The 21,117-nt window shown below is 37.5% G+C and overlaps 1 protein-coding gene across 2 annotated transcripts; it reads right to left on the bottom strand.

Annotated features, from left to right (window-relative positions):
* Positions 1-1,251: 1,251 nt before the first annotated feature.
* Positions 1,252-3,907, bottom strand: LOC115440108 (phosphomevalonate kinase). Of its 2 annotated transcripts, none has more exons than XM_030164273.2 (4): positions 3,774-3,907; positions 3,594-3,688; positions 3,310-3,506; positions 1,252-2,373 (listed from the first exon to the last, which is right to left on the bottom strand). In XM_030164273.2, exons 2-4 carry the CDS (start codon positions 3,671-3,673, stop codon positions 2,093-2,095), a joined length of 558 nt encoding a protein of 185 aa, XP_030020133.2. In that variant the 5' UTR covers positions 3,674-3,688; positions 3,774-3,907; the 3' UTR covers positions 1,252-2,092. The 2 variants fall into 2 exon arrangements, with proteins under 2 accessions (XP_030020133.2, XP_030020134.2); XM_030164274.2 differs by having other exon boundaries at positions 3,594-3,681.
* Positions 3,908-21,117: the final 17,210 nt, after the last annotated feature.

The following is a 21,117-nucleotide window of genomic DNA, read 5'->3' as shown; positions in this document are numbered from 1 at the left end:
TTTACAATAACATATAGCAGAGCGTAATTGAGCGTATGGAATATTAGGAATGGAATTGGCGAATTCATTTAAGTTTCGAAGTACGGGAATGATTAGTCAAGCAAGCCAAGTCAAAGACCTAGGACTTTGCTTTACATTTGGCAACGTTTTTAGAATTTAGGGGGGCAGCCGCCCCTCCTTGGCGACACCCTTGGAACTAGCTCTTATAATACAATAAATTAATACCTATGTGTGGCCCATATTTTGTTTCAAAAGATATACTTATATTAATTTGTACAAATACTTTCATATGACTAAACTTACAAGATAGTCATACATGTAAGCCTCTTATTAATCTCATTACATCAGCAACGCATGGACAGCGTAAAATAGTCATTTCTTGTCCCGCATTCAGGAAAACGACTCCGGACATGCACGTTCAGCCTCGTGACCCAGACTTCAAAGCCGGTTAGTCAAAGCGTAAGTACCTACTTCGTCGTTAAAGGGGATAATGAAGGCTTTTAACGTGTATGTGTTTTATCGCAAATGACTAAAGCTGGACGTGTAACGCCATCTAGGTCCCTTAGTAGTAAATAGTATGTAAAGTAAAGTAGTAAAGTGCATAGTGCATACCTATAGGGTTAAGGAAACATTTCTTAAAATATTCTTAGCAAAATATTTTAAGAAATAGACCCAGTTGGCTATTGGGTAATTAAATAAGCTCTCTCTATATATTTTTAATGTTTGTCAAGAGAGGGCGCTACTAGAATACTGCGGTTTTTTAAAAGACAAATCTACAGGCTGCACACCGGCGTTTAGAAGGCCTCATGAAGCGGCCAAGATATGTAATGTGCCGTCGTGATGAGCTCGCTATGAGTGTTAAGTAGCGACAGCAGAGTTGCAGTTCAGACAAGACGAGAACTTGATCTTTGGTCATTATTTAGACTTTAGTGACTTCAGATATTATAAATGCGAAAGTTTTTGATAAAGTTTGCATATTTGCTAGAAATGAACGCAAACAGCTCAACAGATTTGGATGAAATTTAACATAGACCAGTAGACAATTTCCTAGGTTAACACGTAGGCTACTTTTAGCCACAGTAATTTGGGCCTTTAGAAAATAATGGATTTTTTAAAACTGACTTTAAATAGATGGCGCTAGTGTCGTACAGATAGCGTTGTGAATCGCAAAATTGTGACTTTTGTATGGGGAATATCTTTTCACGCGGGCAAAACCGCGAGTAACGGCTAGTTAATAATAAAACAAATGTATAAAACAATGCTCAAGAAATGTAAAAAATTTTATTCGATAATTATACTTACACTAATGCTGACAACATAGATCAATTAGCCAAGCCATTCTAGTATTTTTTTCCAATCCTTTTTTGATAATAACATGACTTAACAAAGTGTGTGTGTAGAAGTAAGTATGTCTTTAAATAATAAAGTCAACCATTTATTGTCAGACATTCCTATATAATCATTTTAAAATAATCCTTTGCCAACAATACTTTTCTTCTTTAACTAAGACTTTTTTTATTAAAAACTTTCATATATTATTACATTAAATATGAAAGTCACTTAATTCCTTACACTAACTCAGAAATGCATATTAAAATAATTTATCCAAGTACAAATTTCACAGCAAAATATACAAGCTGCATCTTTATTTATCTATCCCAGGGGATTAAAGTAATAACTGTTATTGGAATAAGTTTATTTATATGCAATTTTTGCAATTCATAGATGATCAAGCAATAACAAAAAGCTAGTTGTTTTCAGCTGTTACATAGAGATAAAAAAAAAAATCATATACTTTACAGCACACAGCATAGTTAGCTGATTAAATATTGCCATATTAATAATTAAAATATAACAAAAAAAGGGGGTTATTGGCAATTTGAGAAACATCATTTACATCTTTTGTTTAATAGATGTCATTAAAAGCTGTAGATACATACTCAAGTATATTTAATAAAAAAAAACGTTTGCCCACTGTCTCTCTTATATCAGACATACAAATATACCCTCTCTAGCAACATCAATAAGATTTTCTCCTCTAACCTGTCTTGATTTTAATACAATTTTATGCTGCAGGTATGACAATCTGATGTTATAAATTAACCAACTTCATAATACTGTCTAACTGTGCTTCTAAGCTATGTCTCCCTTCACCATTGTTAATAATTAAATCCCAGTCATGAAAATCGTCTAGATCACATTCTGACATTGCATCATCCACTCCAACTTGGAATTTAAAACCTCTTGCCTTCCTTGTTTCTTCATCTGCAAATATCCTTATATTCCTAATGAGATTCCCATAAGTCTCTTTAAACCATTGTATATCTGTTTTTCTTCTTATATCACTGATTATCCAAATATCTTTGTCAGCAGCTGCAAATTATGAAAAAGTTTGTTAAAAAGTTGTGTTTGTATTATGCTGGTGTTTCATCCACTTCCTTCATAAATATTATGTCACTTGAAGAATAAGAGTTTGTGCAATTCTAACTGTTTAATGTTTCACTTGAATTTGTGAATGTATCTATATCATAATGGCAAGATTTTATGTATAGGCATCAGAGCTTGTAACAAACAACTTACTCATCTTGTCAGGACCTATCCTGCCTCATGCCGGCGCCACACACAGAAAAAAACTTGAACAAAGACTTTGTCACATATTTGAAAACAGTTACAAACACTGACCTAATTTCAATTTTTATGGCTTTTACTTTTAGATTTCCATATAATTGGTTCTCCTTCAAGCAACTCGATAACTTTGAACACTTTGATTTGTGGTCGAAAAAACTGATACTAAATGGCAAATACGCATACATTTAAACGAGCTTTGCACAAATACGCAAATACCTGTGCTACACATGTGTTCAAAAAAGTGTTCAAATAATTTTGCTATGTGTGGTGCCGGCATTAGACCTATTTACAGCTTAGAATAGCAATAAGCTTAGAACCATAAATGTTTTATTGTAATGTCAATATACTGCCTCAGGTATTTGTGCATTCTTTATTAACAGTGTTGTGATTCTGTAATGAAAAAATAGTCTAAATCAATACCAGCAATTAACACTACGCTAAATTGATTTTTAGCTAATTTCCATTAAATGCAAAATTATAATTTCTTTATCTTTTATAAGCTTACAAAATCTCTTTTTTTTTGTATAAAATGAAGAATTCTTTAATTACACAGAACTCTCATTAAGAAAGCTTGGGTATTTTTTTTTTTCTTATTTTTTACTCTAAATGTCTCTTCTGTATAATTGACATTATCAAGTTAGCATAGTATTATTTGCAGGTTTTGAAATGAATCTCACATACCACTTGCACATGCTGCTCTACAGAAATATCCATAATCTTTATTCCTCATCTCTTCGCCCCATTTGATCATATCTAACCTGTATTGTTCTTTGTACGTACTGTCACTCAGCAACTCATTCAAATTCAAATTCTTCTCTTTGGCCCAATGGCTTTTTATTGGCTGAGATATTTTTATTATTTCACATTTATCTGCCAACCTGAAAAATAAATGAATATATATGATATTCCTTTACATTTATACTTTTATGATATACATATATTTTACAATTTCGTTGAGTACGTACACATTCTTTAGATGATCTGTTAAATAGTCTTTACCCGATTTCCTTTTCCCGCTAAACAGTAAAATAATTTTTGGAGCCATTGTACATTCTAAAAACTTAATAATTATATATTATTCATGACAGAAATAACAGCCAATTAGAATAAAATTCGAACACAGAGAGCAATAAAAAGCAACGCACATAAGGTGTTTCTTTCACAAATAAATAGAGATATATTAAATTAAAAACATATTTTAAATATAAATAACAAAAATAAGACACTCTTCACAACGTTTCTGACAGTTCCTTACGTTATAACAGAATTGACGAATAACATTGACAGTTGACACCAGGTTGACACAACGCAGATGATCGAACTAAATGTTCAGAACTACTCAGAATAATATCATGATAATTCTTACATTAAAAATTACTTTTATATCGTCTTAGTCTTATTAATACCTTATAACATTAAATTAAACTAAAAAAAGTTATCACTTCAATCACTAAATATAGTGTTTCACTAAAAACTAGAAACCACATGTAGTGGCTGTATCAACCTTATGTAGTACATACCATGCAGTTGTATATCGTAATAGTAAATAAATTTTATTATAATATTTATTTTTATCATTCTTCAGTAGACATTTGCGTAAATTTAAGCGTATCACGACATATAATCTTTATGGCTTAGCTTTACCGCCATCTAACGTCACATACACAACGTAAGTTATCCGCATTATGTTCTGTAAAATATTTTTTTGCGATTTAAACATAGATGGCGTTATGTACGCTATTTTTGTAATAGAATATTCAAACGTTTGTTACAAAGTTCATTTCCGAAAACACTAAATACCGTAACTTAGATGGACACCTGTGATGTAAAATAAGAAATATTTTGTTCATTGTACTAACGCATAAAAAAAAAATACAAATAATTTTTTTCTGTTATTTAGTTCCACTATATGAGGAAAATATGCTTTATAAATAAACTGCAGAAACATTATGCGTCCGTATATAAATTAATTTTATATATTCTACTCGAAGTTTCCGATCTGGTATGTTGTTTTTAATGCCACAAATATTTTAATCGGGTCTGTACACAGGCATGTGTTTTTAATTGGATTTGCACATATTTTTTGTAAAATAGTCTAGTTATAATTAAGATTGTAAATAATATTTTTTTATTTTTATTGTTTTCATGGCTGTGTTCTGTTTTGTGTCTTTATAAATAAAAAAATATTGGTTGTTACTTTAAACATTTCATATCTATTCGCCCACCTAGATGACTAAAAACATCTGCGGCAATTTGCAGATAAAATTGAGTAAGAAAGCATGTTCAGCTTTTTATTGAGTATTACGAATTCCAGGTGTGTGGCAAAAAGAAAATAAAACGATAAAAAAACGTTCAAGAATTTTAATCGCAGCATTTCGGCTAGTTGTCATATTTAAATGATACAAGAATGGTCTCGTTCTATAAAGTTATTAATAGGTAAGTATAGTTTGTTACTAAAACCGGATGTCGTGACTAAATGAATGAAAAGCTCAGTAATGTACCCGCTATACGTTCGATTTTGTAGGTAGGTGCGTATCGTATCGCCCACGCCGCATTTTATATCCACCATAACATATATCTAACTATTAAATAAATTCGTGCCGACACGAAAAAAATGGCGTTATTTGAATGCCGGCCGATAATTTAAATGTAGCAACAACCGCTTTTAGCTTACAACCTTAATTGACTTAAAAATGCTTATCAATATTCGTTAACCAAGTATACGTTATTACCAACAGGCAAAAGAACAAAATGGCACTTTAGTCGAACAACTTTGAACATAAAATCAATAGTACAACATAACGACATGTGCTGTTCTGGAATGAGATCAAAGTTGGAAGCACGATGCACGCTCACGACTTTCTGAACAACTTCGAACATGACATTCCACGTTTCGTTGTAGATTAGAACGGGACGGATAGCGAACCACCCGTTGAAAAAAACGGGACAACCGATCACGGAGCCAGTCCACGTGGACTGCTTAATATCAACACAGGAGCAACGACCAATGGAAAACGGTACCGCTAATGTATTTCTCACCTCCGCACTCACACCAACCACGGCTGCCATTTTTTGCATTATTTATACGATTCTCAACTTTCCGTCGTGCTTTTAGAGTTTTAAATCTTACGTCGCGGGTACACGGTACTAGTTTTCGAAACGACACAAACCCTCGATGGAGCGATTTGGATTCGTATCGCTGACGGATAGAGTGTATTGTCGCGCGCGGAGTGTTCTGCGGTTCTTGAATTTAAAACGATTCCCAAGAACACGGGCGCAAGTTGGTGAAGGTTGGAGGAGGCCGCGGTGCAAACTGCATCGTCACAGCGCTGGCTCCCCCTCGCCCCACACACGCGCTGCACCCCCTGCCGCCTTTATTGTAGCAGGCAGCGTGCATGTGTGCGTGCATGTCTGTTCAGAGTCAACTGTTGTGCTGAGGCACGAGGCTTTCATAGCGCTCCAGAAGAGGTGCATGCAGCCGCTGCTCTCAACGTTCGTGATATTTTGCCGTCGCAATATGTTCCTCTTTATTTTGATAGTGCATATGACCGACTGCGCGGTTCAATGCACAGATTCCATAATGTGCCACATCAAACATTATGCTTTCCAACTTGATGAAGAAGTAAATCAATATTGAATGACTATTAAGCAGTAGAGTTTATGTGGATACACAAGCCGTTAATCATACACAATGTTTACACTTCAAGTGTTAACAAAAGATAACAAGTGACTCACTTATAATTCCGTAAAAAATGACAAAATTTAACGAAGTCGAAACTTATCAAAAGGGATTCTTGGAAACAAATCGACTCCTTAAAAGCTCTTTTACGATTACGTTTTTGATTCAATGAAAGGGGACCTTTTGTCGATAGCAGACCCGGAAATATTACGTGGAGACTCCCCTCGGGCCCTTGACGTGTAAGACGCGCCGTGACGTACACTCTCGACGAAAGGGTAAGTTTATTGCTAATGCGTTCTTAACTGCGACCCTAACTCGCGTAAGCGGTTGTTTTGTCGGCTAAATGTTGCGCTCTTACCAGCTGCTCAATTATATCAATTACACTGAATAAAGCCACGCGATTTAAAAAATGTACGTACATTACCGATGACTATATTGCTGATCGATAGAGGTTTCTAAATAACGACGTCATTAAGCCGCTGTGTACAGATAAAAAACAAAACAATTGGTGATAATTACATATCATGCACCAATAATAATAGTCGTTGTACATTTTTATGGTACTTGTTTATATCCTTTTATAATGATAATAAAGACACAATTTTATGTTTAGTAATAAACTGATTAATAATATTGTACAGAGTAGGTAATTGGCGGAGCTGTGGCAGTGAGTTTTTGATGGTTCATCGGCGGTGTACCTGTTGATGCGTGTAATTAATAGGCTCTGCCTATTGAGCTTTACGTCATACACGCCGACTTGATTGCTCGATAGTGTAGATACAATAAGGAATTTGAAATAACTAATGACTACTTCGCTGTCTTTGCGTAATAATGCTAACATTTCTAATAAAACTAAAGTGTTATTCAAATAAATATCATCAAAATAAATTAGCATAACGCATTGCCTTTTTCACCTTTGTCAATGGTATTACAATATGAAACGATAAAAAAAATCAAAGGCAAAGAAAGGAATATTGATTTCAACAAGCTACCGACAGCTTGTTTGTTCGCGTGAGACGTATTTTTTCATCAAACATTGTTTTTGTGGTACTTACATCTACGGCTGATGGCCACCGGGCACCGACCACGTTGAAATTGGACGGCGTTTTGTAAATAATGTAACATTCGGAGAAAGTCGTACGGTGGCACTCGCTTTATTACATCTAATATTTGATTTATCGACAAAGTTATTAGAGCCGCCCGCCCTCTTGGAAAAAACTTGCAAAACACGCTTGACTATCGACGGTCGCAGCCCGCTCGTGTTGTGATCCCGCTGAACGTTAATGTTTTTGTTAACGTTTCTGATTTATGACCAGCGAGCCGTAAATTAAATTATCTGACTGATTGATTCCGATGCGTGAACCGTTCGGAGGCAAATTTACCTAGAATTGGCAAGTGGGTACGACATACCAGGAGACAGGATGCGTCGATCGTTATAAACATGTTTTATTTTATATTTATTGAATCAATTAAACAATTTCCAGTACTATGTGCTGTTAGTTTGTTGAGTTAGGTGTTAAATCTATCGTTTCATTTAATTAATACTAGAACGAACCCTAGAGCCTAATTTAAGAACTGTGAAAGGTTATTTTGTTGGTACGGGACAAAGATGTATGATTTGTCCACGATATACTTTAACCACGAGGTCAATCGTGATGAGAAGCTAGTTTACAAATAATATCTAGGCCAGCGGCCTTGTCCGTAGGTTACTGTTATATATGTGTAAATACATATTCTTATGGTAAAGCGGAAATTTAGTGTCCACATTTGGGCTAATATTTATGGAATGAATAAATATTGTCTAAAGTTAGGCTGCTCTTTTGGCGTGTTTGATGTTGCGTACAGCCCTAACATTTTCGGTTAATACTATTAATTCCTAGTTCGTTATTTTTAAAATAGACCGAGTCTTCTTCGACCACTTAAAATATTTGTATTGTTATTCAATTTGAATTGTAAATATTGTTCTCAATTTAACAACGTACATAGCGACGATTTTCCCCTTTTCAGTAGTAGGCACAGGTAACACCACATTTCGTTAGCTAAGTCCCAAGTAATAGGGGCCGAGCTTATTGCCATTTACCGGGCACAATTCCAAATTGGGGCTGATACTGAGCAAAAAATATCAAAATCATTACCCGACCCGGGATTTAAACCCGCGACCTCCTCAGCATCGCGCAATACTATACAAAAATATCAAAAAATATAATATCACTCTATTGTGGGTCAGCGCATCACACTTTTCCAAGCTTGTTACACAAATAATTTGGGTGAGGTTTACGACTGACTGCCTGCCTTCAACCCCTCTGGGATCCAGCCCCAAGCAAATCGTGTTAGAAAAACACACACAAAGCACTCTCATACGAACAATAGAAAATAAATTAAATACATTTTTTTTCTACAAAATAGCTACTTAAATTATACTGAGACAATTTGCTTAAAAATAGGTAGTATTATAAGATGCAAAATTAATTATAAATACCGTTACAATTTAATACCTATAAAGTAAAAATCTCCCTTGTGTAAATGTACCAGTTTCCTCTTCGAATTTCCCTTTACCACTAATCGTGTATAATTATGTACAGGATAGGAAAAGGGATTATCTCGAGCAACACTTTTTCCTCACAGGACGTAGCGTTATCATAAAGGTAACAGAGGTGTTATTGTTCCAAAACATTTATCACTAAACATATTTATCTATCGATAAACTATCTAGTAGTAACTACACGAACTCAATACACGGACGCAAGTAAACCAAAAACTAGTAAACGATAATCCATCGTTCTAATCACGTGCGCCGATAGCTGTTATCAATATCATCTCATCAGTCATTCATGGAGTGGTGTCCACACGCTGCAGCGGCCGCTAACACCGCGTCATTATTCAACACAAACAAAAAGGGAATAAATGCTCGAATAAAATACTTTTAATTTCCCCGGGCGCCGCTAATCGGGCCGCGTCGATGGAGGGCGCCAAATCGCCCTTTTTATTTTACTGTATGAACGCAAATCCGGCGGGAAAACTGTTCGGGGTGTGTAGGGATCTGGGGGGTGCGGTCACGCGCTTGGAATTAGCGGTGCGTCCTCCCCGTCCGTCCCCCGCCGCCCCGCGCAACATCCGCGCCGCCCCGCGCAACACCCGCGCCTACCCGCACTTGACCCGCGCGAGGTGTCACCGAGCACGTTACCTACCCGCAAAAAATGGGGGGTGAGCCGCACCGCACCGGCGAAGGGGTGCACGGATTTTGTTTTTAATTTTTCACGATCCCGTTTCGATAACACTATTGTCTGCCTAGCGAGGGTTATTTTTTATGTAGATTTAGTGGCGCCGAGGTCGCACATTTAACCGGTTTTTATGGAATGTATGACAAATTCTTTGCATCAACATCTCAATGAGATTATTTAATGCAAACGGTTTGTTTTGTATTCTTTCAAAAATAGAAAAATTTCTAAATCATATTTTAATCTTTTTATCTTAAGGATAATTAATTGTATCCAATCGATATTTGATTTCCACCTCAAATTTAATCATGAACGGTTATCTTAAGGCGATACCTCAAGGTCCATTTTCATACATTTTGTTTCACCTTTAATCTGGGTAACTAAACAAGTATTGGCAAGTAAAGAATTTAAATTCACGTCTAGTTAGTGATTAGTTCTCGCAGTTGAAAGAAAAACGTAAAAATAATTAATAATCATGGATATTTCTGCCTTTAAAATTTCGTCATATTAAATTTAAATTCTTTACTTGCCAATACTTGTTTAGTTACCCAGATTAAAGGTGAAACAAAATGTATGAAAATGGACCTTGAGGTATCGCCTTAAGCTTTTAATGCAAAATGTAAAGACGCAAAGTTAAGTTGCGGTAAACAAGTAGCACTACAAATGTTTTAATTATAACAAAAGCAATTAAAAATAAGAATAAGTTATTAACACGTAACTAGCTATCGCGGTACTGGTGTAGGCTAAATAGGTATGTATAGGTACACATAAAACATCCATTTCCGGCGGGTGGCCATGCCCGTAGTTAGCGCACGCCACTAATTGACTCACAAACAACCCATACAGACCGCAAATACTGAGATATTACAGCCTCTCTGCCAAACAATGAGTCACGCCGTGACACGCTCGCTTGTTCTGTTAATTATAGAATTTAACGTTTCCTTCCTTGTATTGATAGCTAATGTGTACCTAAATAAAGTTTATCACGGGCGCGCCACCTCGCCGGAGGACGTTAACTTGGCAATTAGGCCGGCACCGCACTACTTATCTAACAGGTACTGCGCGCCGCTGCCATGCCGGTGCCCACCGTACCCTACTTTCGGTATAGTTTGTCACACAAAGTGAGATCGCTTCGAGTTTACAATGCGCTCGCCCCCCGAGAGATGTCGCTAGGGTTTAACGCGCTCCTCAGCCGGCAGTAAAAATACGTGCGGGTATTTCCTGTCTCCGCGACAAGGCCGGCCGGGGCGGCGGCGGGGGCGATAAATAACTCAGTTTGCGGCCGGAGGGGTGCGAGCGAGTGCCGGGGGCGGCGGCGGGCGGGGGCGCGGTGCGGGCGGCGGCGGCGGGGCGCGTTATTTGTAGGGCTCGCGTGTGAATTATTCGTGGGTTCACGCGCGCTGTTTGCCCGCCGTCTTGTGGAGTGGCGCGCGGTGCGGCGCGGTGTGGCGGAGTGCGGACCCTCGTTAATGAAATTTCATATCGTTCTCGGGGCGCGTCGCGTTCCATTGTCGGCGCGCCTCGCCCGCCTATTGAAACTACTCAATTGTTACACTTGACTGTTGAATTGCAACCACCGTACATACATACGCGTACACATACATATGTAGACGTAGGTACGCACTTAATGATAGGTGTTCGCTTGATAGAAATGTGAGCGCGCTGTGTGATTACACGTTTAACAACGTTATTGCGAACTGTACGCCATTCAAACGTGCGCTTTGACTACATGTTGTAAATACTAAGTTTAATGCATTTGCATAGATGAATACAATAGCATGAGAATAATATGTTTAAGTACTAGTTTTTGTCGGGGCGTTTGTTTGCGTAAAATGTGGCTTTTTTGTTTAGAAATCTTTCCTTTCATTGTGCTAATCTTAAATTAGGGTTAGATGGATGAACAATTCAATGTTTTAATTAATGGTTTATAGAAACTTTTCCACTTATTAAAATACGATTTAATGATAAAAAGGATCAAGCAGTGTAAGTATATTTTACATTCCTCGAAGAACATTAAGAATGACAGTTTTATAACATTTATTAGATACATTAGTGTAATAAAAGCCAGGAAGGTACACCTACTCCGTAATTTAAATATATGTAAATTAGTTAACTTTGCTCAATATTCAAAGCGTATCACTGAGAATGTTAATCGGTAATAACGATAAAATCTACTAACTTTTTTGATATAAAAAAACTCGTATGTCTCGTAAATTTAGTACATTGATACTCATTATCAAAAGTAGATTCCGTATGCCATATACGTGTGTAAACGAGTCAAGAGCTCACGTGGTTGCGCGTGCACGTTGCGTAAAGACAATATGAGTGGCGCAGCACGGCGGACAATTGACAGCAATTGACACAGTTGTGCCTCGTATGTACTTAACTACTACATCTACAGTACTATGTGAGTTGAATTCGGCTAATTTCGGACGGTTTTTCGAACAGTTGGAAGAGAAAAATATTTTTTTCTTATAATATTTAAGACATAACGGTATTTTATACATAATAAAGTAAGTATTAAAGCTAGTTTATGTGATAACTTAATTTCTATCAATTCTCTCTGTGTAAGCTATCAATTAGGCAATAAGATAATATGTTTATGGAAATTTAAAGGCATTAGAAAAGATCAGACGTTGGCAGGGTAAGTTCGGACTTCGTTCTAATAACGCTTCTAAATCTAGTATAATAAAGTCCACAAAATCAAATAGAAAAACTCATAACATCCATAATTTCGTGGTATTTATTCGTTATACGATCTTACACCGTATCCGATACTAGCCGTATGCACCTTATGCATATATGTATGTATAGTGCAAGCAGACGTTGCATGTACTTCAACTACTAGCCTTTAATACAAAGGCCGGTCGCACACCTGAGCAGCATACAGCAAATATTTTAAGTCAATTAATTCGTTCATTTTCCTGTGTATGTACAGGAAAAGTATTCACTGCCATGTAATACTCGACCTAAATACAAGTATTTAGAACACAGAATAAAACGCTCTTAGTCGAGGAGCAAATTGTTTACAGCTTCTGCTATGAACTGATACGGTTTGACTCGACGTGTCAACTGCGACTCTACTGCAGAGCACCACTATGAATCATCTCTAAAAAATAATATGAATTATTTCTCTCGCTAAATGGACTAGCAACTTCTTGCGCATTAACTTCCAAATATCTTCACACCAGCGGCAATATTTCAATAGTGCTAAAGACATGTGATTTGTAAATTTTAAGTCCTGCAAGCCCCAAAATTACAAGTCGACTTGCAGTAATTGTTTACATTCAATTTCTGCAATTTTTTATGCTAATTTAAACTTCGCATACAGTACACTTCAAACTCTTGAACAATGCACTCAACGCATTTCAAGAGCGGAGGTATTTTAACAATCTCGACAAAAACACAATCGATAATTACGAGGGTATACCAGCTGATCCCTACCGCAAGTCATGGCCCTGAGTCACTGTACCACGTTTTTGGATCTTAGGCAGGTAGAGAAACAAACCCGCTTCATCAGTTTAACAGTATTAGGATTGTAAACAGGGTTCGATATCCAGGTCAGGCTGCTATTCAATTGTAAAAAGAAAAAGGCTAAGAGATGGTCTCTTTGCCTTCTGTTCTTAAGGTGAAGAGGTGAACTAATAATAATTTTTTAAAGTAATTTTCATTCAAACACAAAAGATAAACATATTTAAAATTAAAATTAGCAGTTATAACAATTAACTAAATAAATAAAGAATGTCTAGACATAATTGACGTCAATAAACTTGCAGGTTAAAAGTTTCCAAAACTAATTTGAACAACATCTTTCGTCACGGCTGTCTCGAACAGTTCCGGATTTTGATTGCGAGCCAAGTAGCGGGTGAATGTAGGCATAAAACATCAAAAGGGAAGTTTCCCCTCGAAGTTTGATCTATACGATTTAATCTTTGTCGCATCTACATATGAAAAAAGGACAAAGCGATATCTACCATAGAGTTTTGTAAATAGACATCACATTATATTAAATCTATATCTATTTATTACTACATAAGCTGAAGAGTTTGTTTGTTTGTAAGTGCGAATCTCAGGAACTATTAAATCGATTTTGAATTTTTTTGACTAATAGGAGGCTACGGTAACCCTAAGTGCTATTAGCTGCTTTTTATCCCGGGAAAATATAAAGCAGGACTTTTATCCCGCAAAACTTCTCCACGCGGGCAACAACTGGTATATTATATAGACGGTATTGGGATAATAGTAAAATATTATTACAATTTAAATCGTTGATATAAATTCTGTGTTCATCAAAGACTTTATTTACAATATTTTTTATTAAATCTAGAATAAATATCAATTTCTGAATGTTTCGATATCATATTGGATATTGCGGAGTATTTTTTATTGGAATAATACATATATGATTGTTGTTTGATACGAGATAGTAATATTGTGGACAAATTCAATTTGCATTTTAAATTTGTCGCTCGCAACTGCATAAAAACTTAATACTCACAAACCTCAGCATATAATTACATCATGTCTTCTAAAGTAAGTTTAAATCACTTTACAAAGAAATAATTTCTAAATTACAAGTCTCGGAGTTAACAAGTTCGCCTCACCAACGTCTAGAAATAAATTAGATTATCACAAAGCTACTAAATGCCTCTAACTCCATTTACAGCTAGTTTTCATCATACATAGAAACCTAGTAAAAGGACGTCTTATCGAAAAATGCAGCGAATTGAACTGTTAATTATTACATGTTATTTATAATTAAATGTGCAATGTGTCTCGGCAACACATTTTATTCTAATATTGTCAAAAGTTTGCAATGCGCGTTCACCTCTACCAGAGCTGCGTGTACGCATGGGTAACGATGCCCGTGTACCCCAACGCACCACGCGGATGTAATCTTACTTTTGTTTTTATGCGGTAAAAACATTCAAGCAATGCTAGTTATAATCTAGTTTCTATTACAATATAATTCGTTATTAAAACCAACGCAATCCCTTTGCAGAGATATTTTCATTTATCTGACGATTCTCTTTTAATCAGATTCCTATCCTAGGATTCCTGTTACGGTTCGATTTCGACTCATAAATATGCAAATATTAAGGTCGGGAAATATAATCCACCTGGAGTTCCGCGAACTTCAATATTGTTCAACGTTATTAATGATTGAAATGGAATATTCAGTTCTATATGACTGTTACGGTTAAAACTAGACAAGTGCGATCAGATTAGTGTAGAAAGGGTTCCGCAGACTTAAATCAATACGAAAAAAATGTATGTATCATCATTTATTAATCATGATCATTTTCATCAGTCGCAGGATGTTCACTGTTGAACATGGGCCTCCTTGGACCTCGACTTTTATGCGGTCATCTGTCCACCTCATGGGTCCGACGCTGCGCTTGCGAAGTACACTCTACTTTAAAATGTAGAGTTCTCTTAGTAGGCAGCAGTGCCGAAGGATGTCATTCTCCGGAAGGGAAACCGACACAATATATAGGTGCTACTAATGATAATTAGATTTATATATTACGAAAAGGAAGCCGGCAGGTATCGGTTTATATGGAGTCTTCGCCACTGATAGACAGCACAAGTTTAATAGAGTCTTATAATCAAAGTTTGGTCAAAGATCTGATTATGATAGGCTATCCAACATTTACTATATTTTCAGTGATAAACACTTCAAATCTCTAGAATTATTTTCAAATCCATCTATAAAAAGGTAGGAGGATATAAATCGAATGTTTTGTGATTAAGATTACCCATATTAAATGCTACGTTAACTTGAACAGCCAAAGATGTAATGTACCAATTTGCTAAAATTATGTTTGATCTGTAGTCCCCTCCCTATCACATCATGGGACGGAAGATTCAGCGCGAAAAGTAAGGAATAAAAGACATGAGTGTTTGTGTGTATTTATACTAAAGTATAAAGCTAAAGAGTTTTTTTGAACGCGCTTATCTCAGGAACTACTAAACCGCCTTTGAAAAAATACTAATAGAAAGCTACATTACTAATGAGTGACGTAGGCTACTTTTTATCCCTACTTTTAATGTTTTTTTACGCGGGCGGAGCTGCGAACCAAAGCTAGTATTTGATATAGAGCGAAATTATACCCTCCAAAACTCTCGAATATAATAAACAATTTTTTTCGCTACCTCATAACTGAATCTAAGTATGCTCAATGAACGACAAGTCTAAATTTAAAAAAATCTATGCTACAAGTCTAAATTTTTTAAAGTATTTCAGATTAGTTTATTGCAAGCCCAAATGAGACAAAGCTACATTGTGGTCTGTCCGCCTGTCGCCGAACAGATGTCGGTCGGCAAACAAACATGTTAATGCAGGTATGTAGTCATACCATTTGTATGTACGCTTGCCATTATGTGGGTAACTTGAAGGTTTGAGCTAAATTATCGGTATTTTTACAGCTATTTTTGAGCATTTTACGTATTATTCGATTCTTGAATAATATCAGGGTATTATGTAGTAGAAAATACCTCACCTGCGATTCCCAGGTTCGATTCAGTTGAGGTCACGTGTTTGTGCGATTAGAAAGTACTCGAGCTACAGTTTCCTTGAGATGGATTAAGCAATTTGTAACTAACTTAAAATAAAAATATGATTAAATATTTTTATAATTAATGTTTAAGTCTGCTCTACTTCGTAATTTGAAACAGAGTTTCACTTAACATTTAAAAACAACACGTAGATATTTTACAAGTCCAAACCTTTGTTAAAACGTATAAAAATCTGTGCATAATACGTACTTACTATTCTAAAAACAATGTATCTCAAATGGATGTATTTTCAACGAGATCAGAAAATCATTTATTTCAAGGGGAGCAACCCTACCGTCACCTCATTGGCTTAGTAGCTACATTCGACTGTTACCAAGCGTGATCGTTGGTTTAATACCCGGACCACGTATAGTGTTATATTATTTTGTTTTTTATTATGATCTCTTTTTTAAAAATTGAAGGAAGCTTGTTCTCCTACCTTACAGCACAATTACATCTTTACCTATTCCTTTATATTCAAATAATAAATCCCAGACTCGTAGTACAATGTGGTGACCTTATATGACGACATTAAAATGTGTTGAATGCATTAACATGTATTATTGTTAAACGTTGCGTTACGTGTGCCGTATCGATGGCGATGGCGGTGGCGGCTTATTGACCGCGCATTAAGTAATTTACGTAGCGGCCGATTAAGTGAACGTGGACGCGAATTGATAGCCGCTCACCATTATTGTTAATGAGAGACTATAAAAGCGCGCGAGAGGCGGCCGTGCGACGGAGCGGCGGCACCGGGTCACCGCTGTCGTGCCGCTGTGCCGCTGCCGTGCCGTGCCATGCCGCTGTGCCGCCGCGTGTGCACCGTGTCGCTAGTTGTAATCATTCTAATTCAATTTGTGCGGAGGTGAGCGGTGAGTCGCCCGCAGCGCTTTGTTTACATTACACCGACGTCGCCGGGCCGCGGCCGCCACTCTACCGCGCCTCGATTAAGGACAAATCAATAAGGCAGTCGATAGCTAGCGAGCGAGTTTAATAGAGTGAGCGAGCCGAGTCGAGCGCCCTCATTACCCCCGCAATTAGCGCACGGCGCGCTCCCGACGACGACGCACCCCGCGCGAAAAACGAATAAAAAGAGCTGCCCTCAAAATGGCCGCCGCCTCCCCCCCGACCCACCGGCCCGACCCCCGCGCCGCTTCGTGATTGCATCCCCGCAGCTCTTATAAATATGGCCGTATTCCTCCCGCCTTTACTGATTGCCCGTATACCCCCCGGCCTCCCCCCGCGACCGCGCCGCCGGCGTCTGAATAGATAAACGAGTCCACGTGGACTAGCGCTCTTATAAAAATCCACTCGACCAATGGAACGCTTCTAGCGCACGACTCCGACCAACCGCGGCGCGAAAACGCGTGTAACTCCACCCTTAATAAGCGATCTCGTCGTTTGGACCAATCCGGCGCACGGATTCACAGAATCGTGCTCGCCGACAACGAAGCGGTCCACGTGGACTCACGCACACAGACGCGAGTGTATAATGCCTCGAGTGGAAATAGCTATGACGGCGAAATGTGCGACAGCGAAAAAATAAAATGCGGTCGGTCGGTGCGGCGCGGCGGCGGCGGCGGCGGCGAGCGCGGTGCGAGCGAGTGGGTGTAAACAGGGGATATTTCGGTGCGGCTCGTTCATTATTATTGAATGCGCGCCGCTAATGGCGAGGCGCGGGTCGCGCTCTGCTCTACATGTGGCTCTGCACGGCGCTGCCCGCTGCACGCTCAGCGCTGCAACCTACACGCTGCACGGCACTCGTTTCCTACTCGATATGCTGCGCTAATTTTCTAATGACATCTGACGGTCAATTTACATAAGTAGTGAACGAATAGTACAATACCTGCCCATCTCGCGAACAAAGATTTACTTAGAAGCGCAATTGGATACGATCTGAATTCTAAAAACTATGCGGGCGTGCCAAAATGTGACATGAAAAAGGGCGAGTGAAGCAGGTAGAATTACCTAGGGCAGTGGTTGTGCGGATGGTCGTCGGTCGCGGCGGGCTGTCGGCCTCCATCCGATAAGGCGCTTGTCCGGTAGCCGCGAGTCGCCATTCAACACACTTCTTGCCTTCTTGTGTAAAAAAAGAGCGTACATAAGCCCGTATCGCGGCCCGCACTGCCCTCACTTGTCTGTACTGATATAAATTAACGGGGATTGTCTCTACTTTAAGACTTCTTTTATCGAGTATATCCAACTTAAAATATATTTTTTATCTACTTGATTTGTTCAAACATGAAGCAGAAACCCCAGTGTCATATCAAATAGGATTTAAGACTATAATATACAATATTAGTTTTATTTATTTTTCAATTATTGCGATAGGATTAAGTCTTTGTTAAAGTATGATCACTCGAAAGGTTGAGGACGCTCTAGGGGCTTTAAAGGGCCAATTGAATAACCTAGAGTGTAAGTCGTGGTAGAGCAAAACTAGTCTTTTATTTATTAACAACATAATACCGTCCTATAAACTTGGCAGTGTATCAATGTTTATAAAGATGTAATTATCTAGTATTTATATTCCTTAAGTCTAGATTAGCCACATGTAATATAAGAATAATTTGAATACTTATATATTTAAGTTGTATTTATAATATTAAAAATATTTTAACTATGTTTTGATGAGTTACATTTTTTCTTTGTTGTCATTCTTGGCTCGTTTGTCGGTAAAATTATATAACATGTCTATTATATGTGTCATTAATGTTTAACTTAAATTTTGGTGGTTTTATTTTGTTTTAAATATTTGTTTGAAGACAAAATATTTTCTTATTACAATGTTTTCGTTTTCATTAAGATAGGTAGGTAAATCATGCCAACTCTTATAAAATGTAATAAATGTCCCATCATTAGACTTGCATAACTAATTTTACATTTTTTACAAACAAATATGTTAATTCTGTCCTCGTTTGTTTGAATTCTAGTTCCAGAATGTTCCAATCATCCATACGATTTCTGACTTGCCTCAATTATTCTTTGACGAGAATTGAAACTGACGGTTAAAGGCTCTGAGGCTCGTGGACTTCGTAATTTCGACCGCAAACCTAACATCAAACATCATTCGAATCCGGGATTCAAATTCAAACTAATTCGATTTACAGAAGTCTGTAATCTCTAGTACATAACAACTACTTACAACATTCCTGCCCATATTTGGGAATTAAAAAAAAAACACAGACTTATAAATTATCTATATAAGGCACCATTCAATTTAAGACTTTGTATCTGTATTTAATGCCGAAATGCTACTCGCCCACGGTTAGAATACTATTGCTGCCAGCGGTATAATACCCTAACTATATCATTTTTACTTTCATCTATTAGCAACTTAACTTAAATTAACTGTAGACTAACGAGAGATTAAACAAAACACAACAAAATTAAAACCTTTCTCAAATAAGTGTTAGGCTTTCTATTACTTAACATTTTTATTTATTCATTGCAACCTTTAGGTTTTTACAAAAGAATTCCAAACTATAGAATTGATTTCACTCTTATTTCTCAGTTTAATTTGCCTCTATTCAAAGCGAAATGTATTATAAAATTAGCAATAACTAACGAGTGACAACGTAATCGATGCCACTTATTGTGACGGCTACAAATTGCTTTGTGAATGTGATTTGCGCTAGTTTAGTGATGTTCATTGTCAACAACAGTTTACGCCTCTATTACTTTACAAATTAGTTTAATGATTTCATAATTATCATATTTATCTTCTTGGTCAAAAGGGTATAAAGGTTCTTATGTCTATGATATTTTCTATTTTAAGTTTAGTCCACTAATTGATTTAAATAAATAATTGAATAATAGTTGCATTTGCTAAAGTACAGGCACTTAAGTCTCTAAGATAAGATTAAACTAAAAATATTTGTAAATCGAACGAGACAATGTTGATGTTTAAAACGTTTTATAGTTTCCATTTATGTTTACGTATCTGTAAATAGTGTATACATGTTTAATCACCAATAAAAACAAACAAGTTGTCGATATGTAAACGTCGTCTTATCCTAATTGTTGGCAGCGGATTGGTTTATGACGTCTGTGGAACAGCCGCCGCGCCGCACCGCTGTACCACTCGGTGCACGTCCCACTCTACGACTGTACTCCACACATTGCGTAACGCATAATAAACAGTTTTATTTCATTGTACAATACATCGGCACTCAACATCGAGTGGCGTATCAACAAGCGCGGTACCTCCACTCAGATAATGTCGATGAACCACTCACAATTAAAACGCGTCACCTAATCAAACGCTTATCGCTGCACGGTGCACGCTGCACGCCGCACGCTCTATACAAACACTCCGCTCTCCGTGTCAACAGACGGAATCTCCGCGTCGAGCGAGCCGCAAAAGTAAATAAAGCGTGATATCTAAAGCGCCCATCGCGTGCAGCTCTAACTGCAGCGCCATTAAATATTAATTTCCGAGCAAAAAACCTTCGACTCGAGACTCTACAACGACAGAATCCGAGAGCGCGCCGAGGCGGCGAGCCTTCTGGGAAACGGGCTTTTAAAAAAATAGTCGCTTTTACGCGACACAATGGGAGGTTATACAACTAATTGTTCGCGCCGGTTAATTATGCAGGTTGTTTTGTTTGCGGAGTTTGTTTGCAGCCGGTGCTCCGCGGTGGCCGAGGCGGTCGGGGCAGGCGCGCCCGCCGCAGATAACGCGCCGTCGCTCTGTCGCGCTGACCGCTCGCTTTCCAATTAATCGCTTGTTATTTATGTTGGCGCGATACTTAAGTAAATGATCTTTAACACCGCTTTATGCAAATAACCACTCGTTATTGTACATACACGTTAATTAACATACGTAATCTGATCAGCGCGCACTGGGAAACATTTTTAATTATGCATGTAAACTCTCTACGTTTACAATCATAGCCAACGGCAGCGTCGACTAGACGGTAATGCACCACCGCCTCCGCGGGTCTCGTCGTCTCGAGTAAATTTCATCGTCAAATAAAACTTTTAAATTAGGCAATCTCGATGTAGGTGTTTATAACAGTCATCAACTGTGTAAGT

This window comes from Manduca sexta, chromosome 8, assembly GCF_014839805.1.
Source record: "Manduca sexta isolate Smith_Timp_Sample1 chromosome 8, JHU_Msex_v1.0, whole genome shotgun sequence".
In the NCBI taxonomy this organism is placed as follows: domain Eukaryota; kingdom Metazoa; phylum Arthropoda; class Insecta; order Lepidoptera; family Sphingidae; genus Manduca; species Manduca sexta.
Note: the sequence above shows the minus strand (reverse complement) of the source record. Positions and strands in the feature narration are given on the sequence as shown.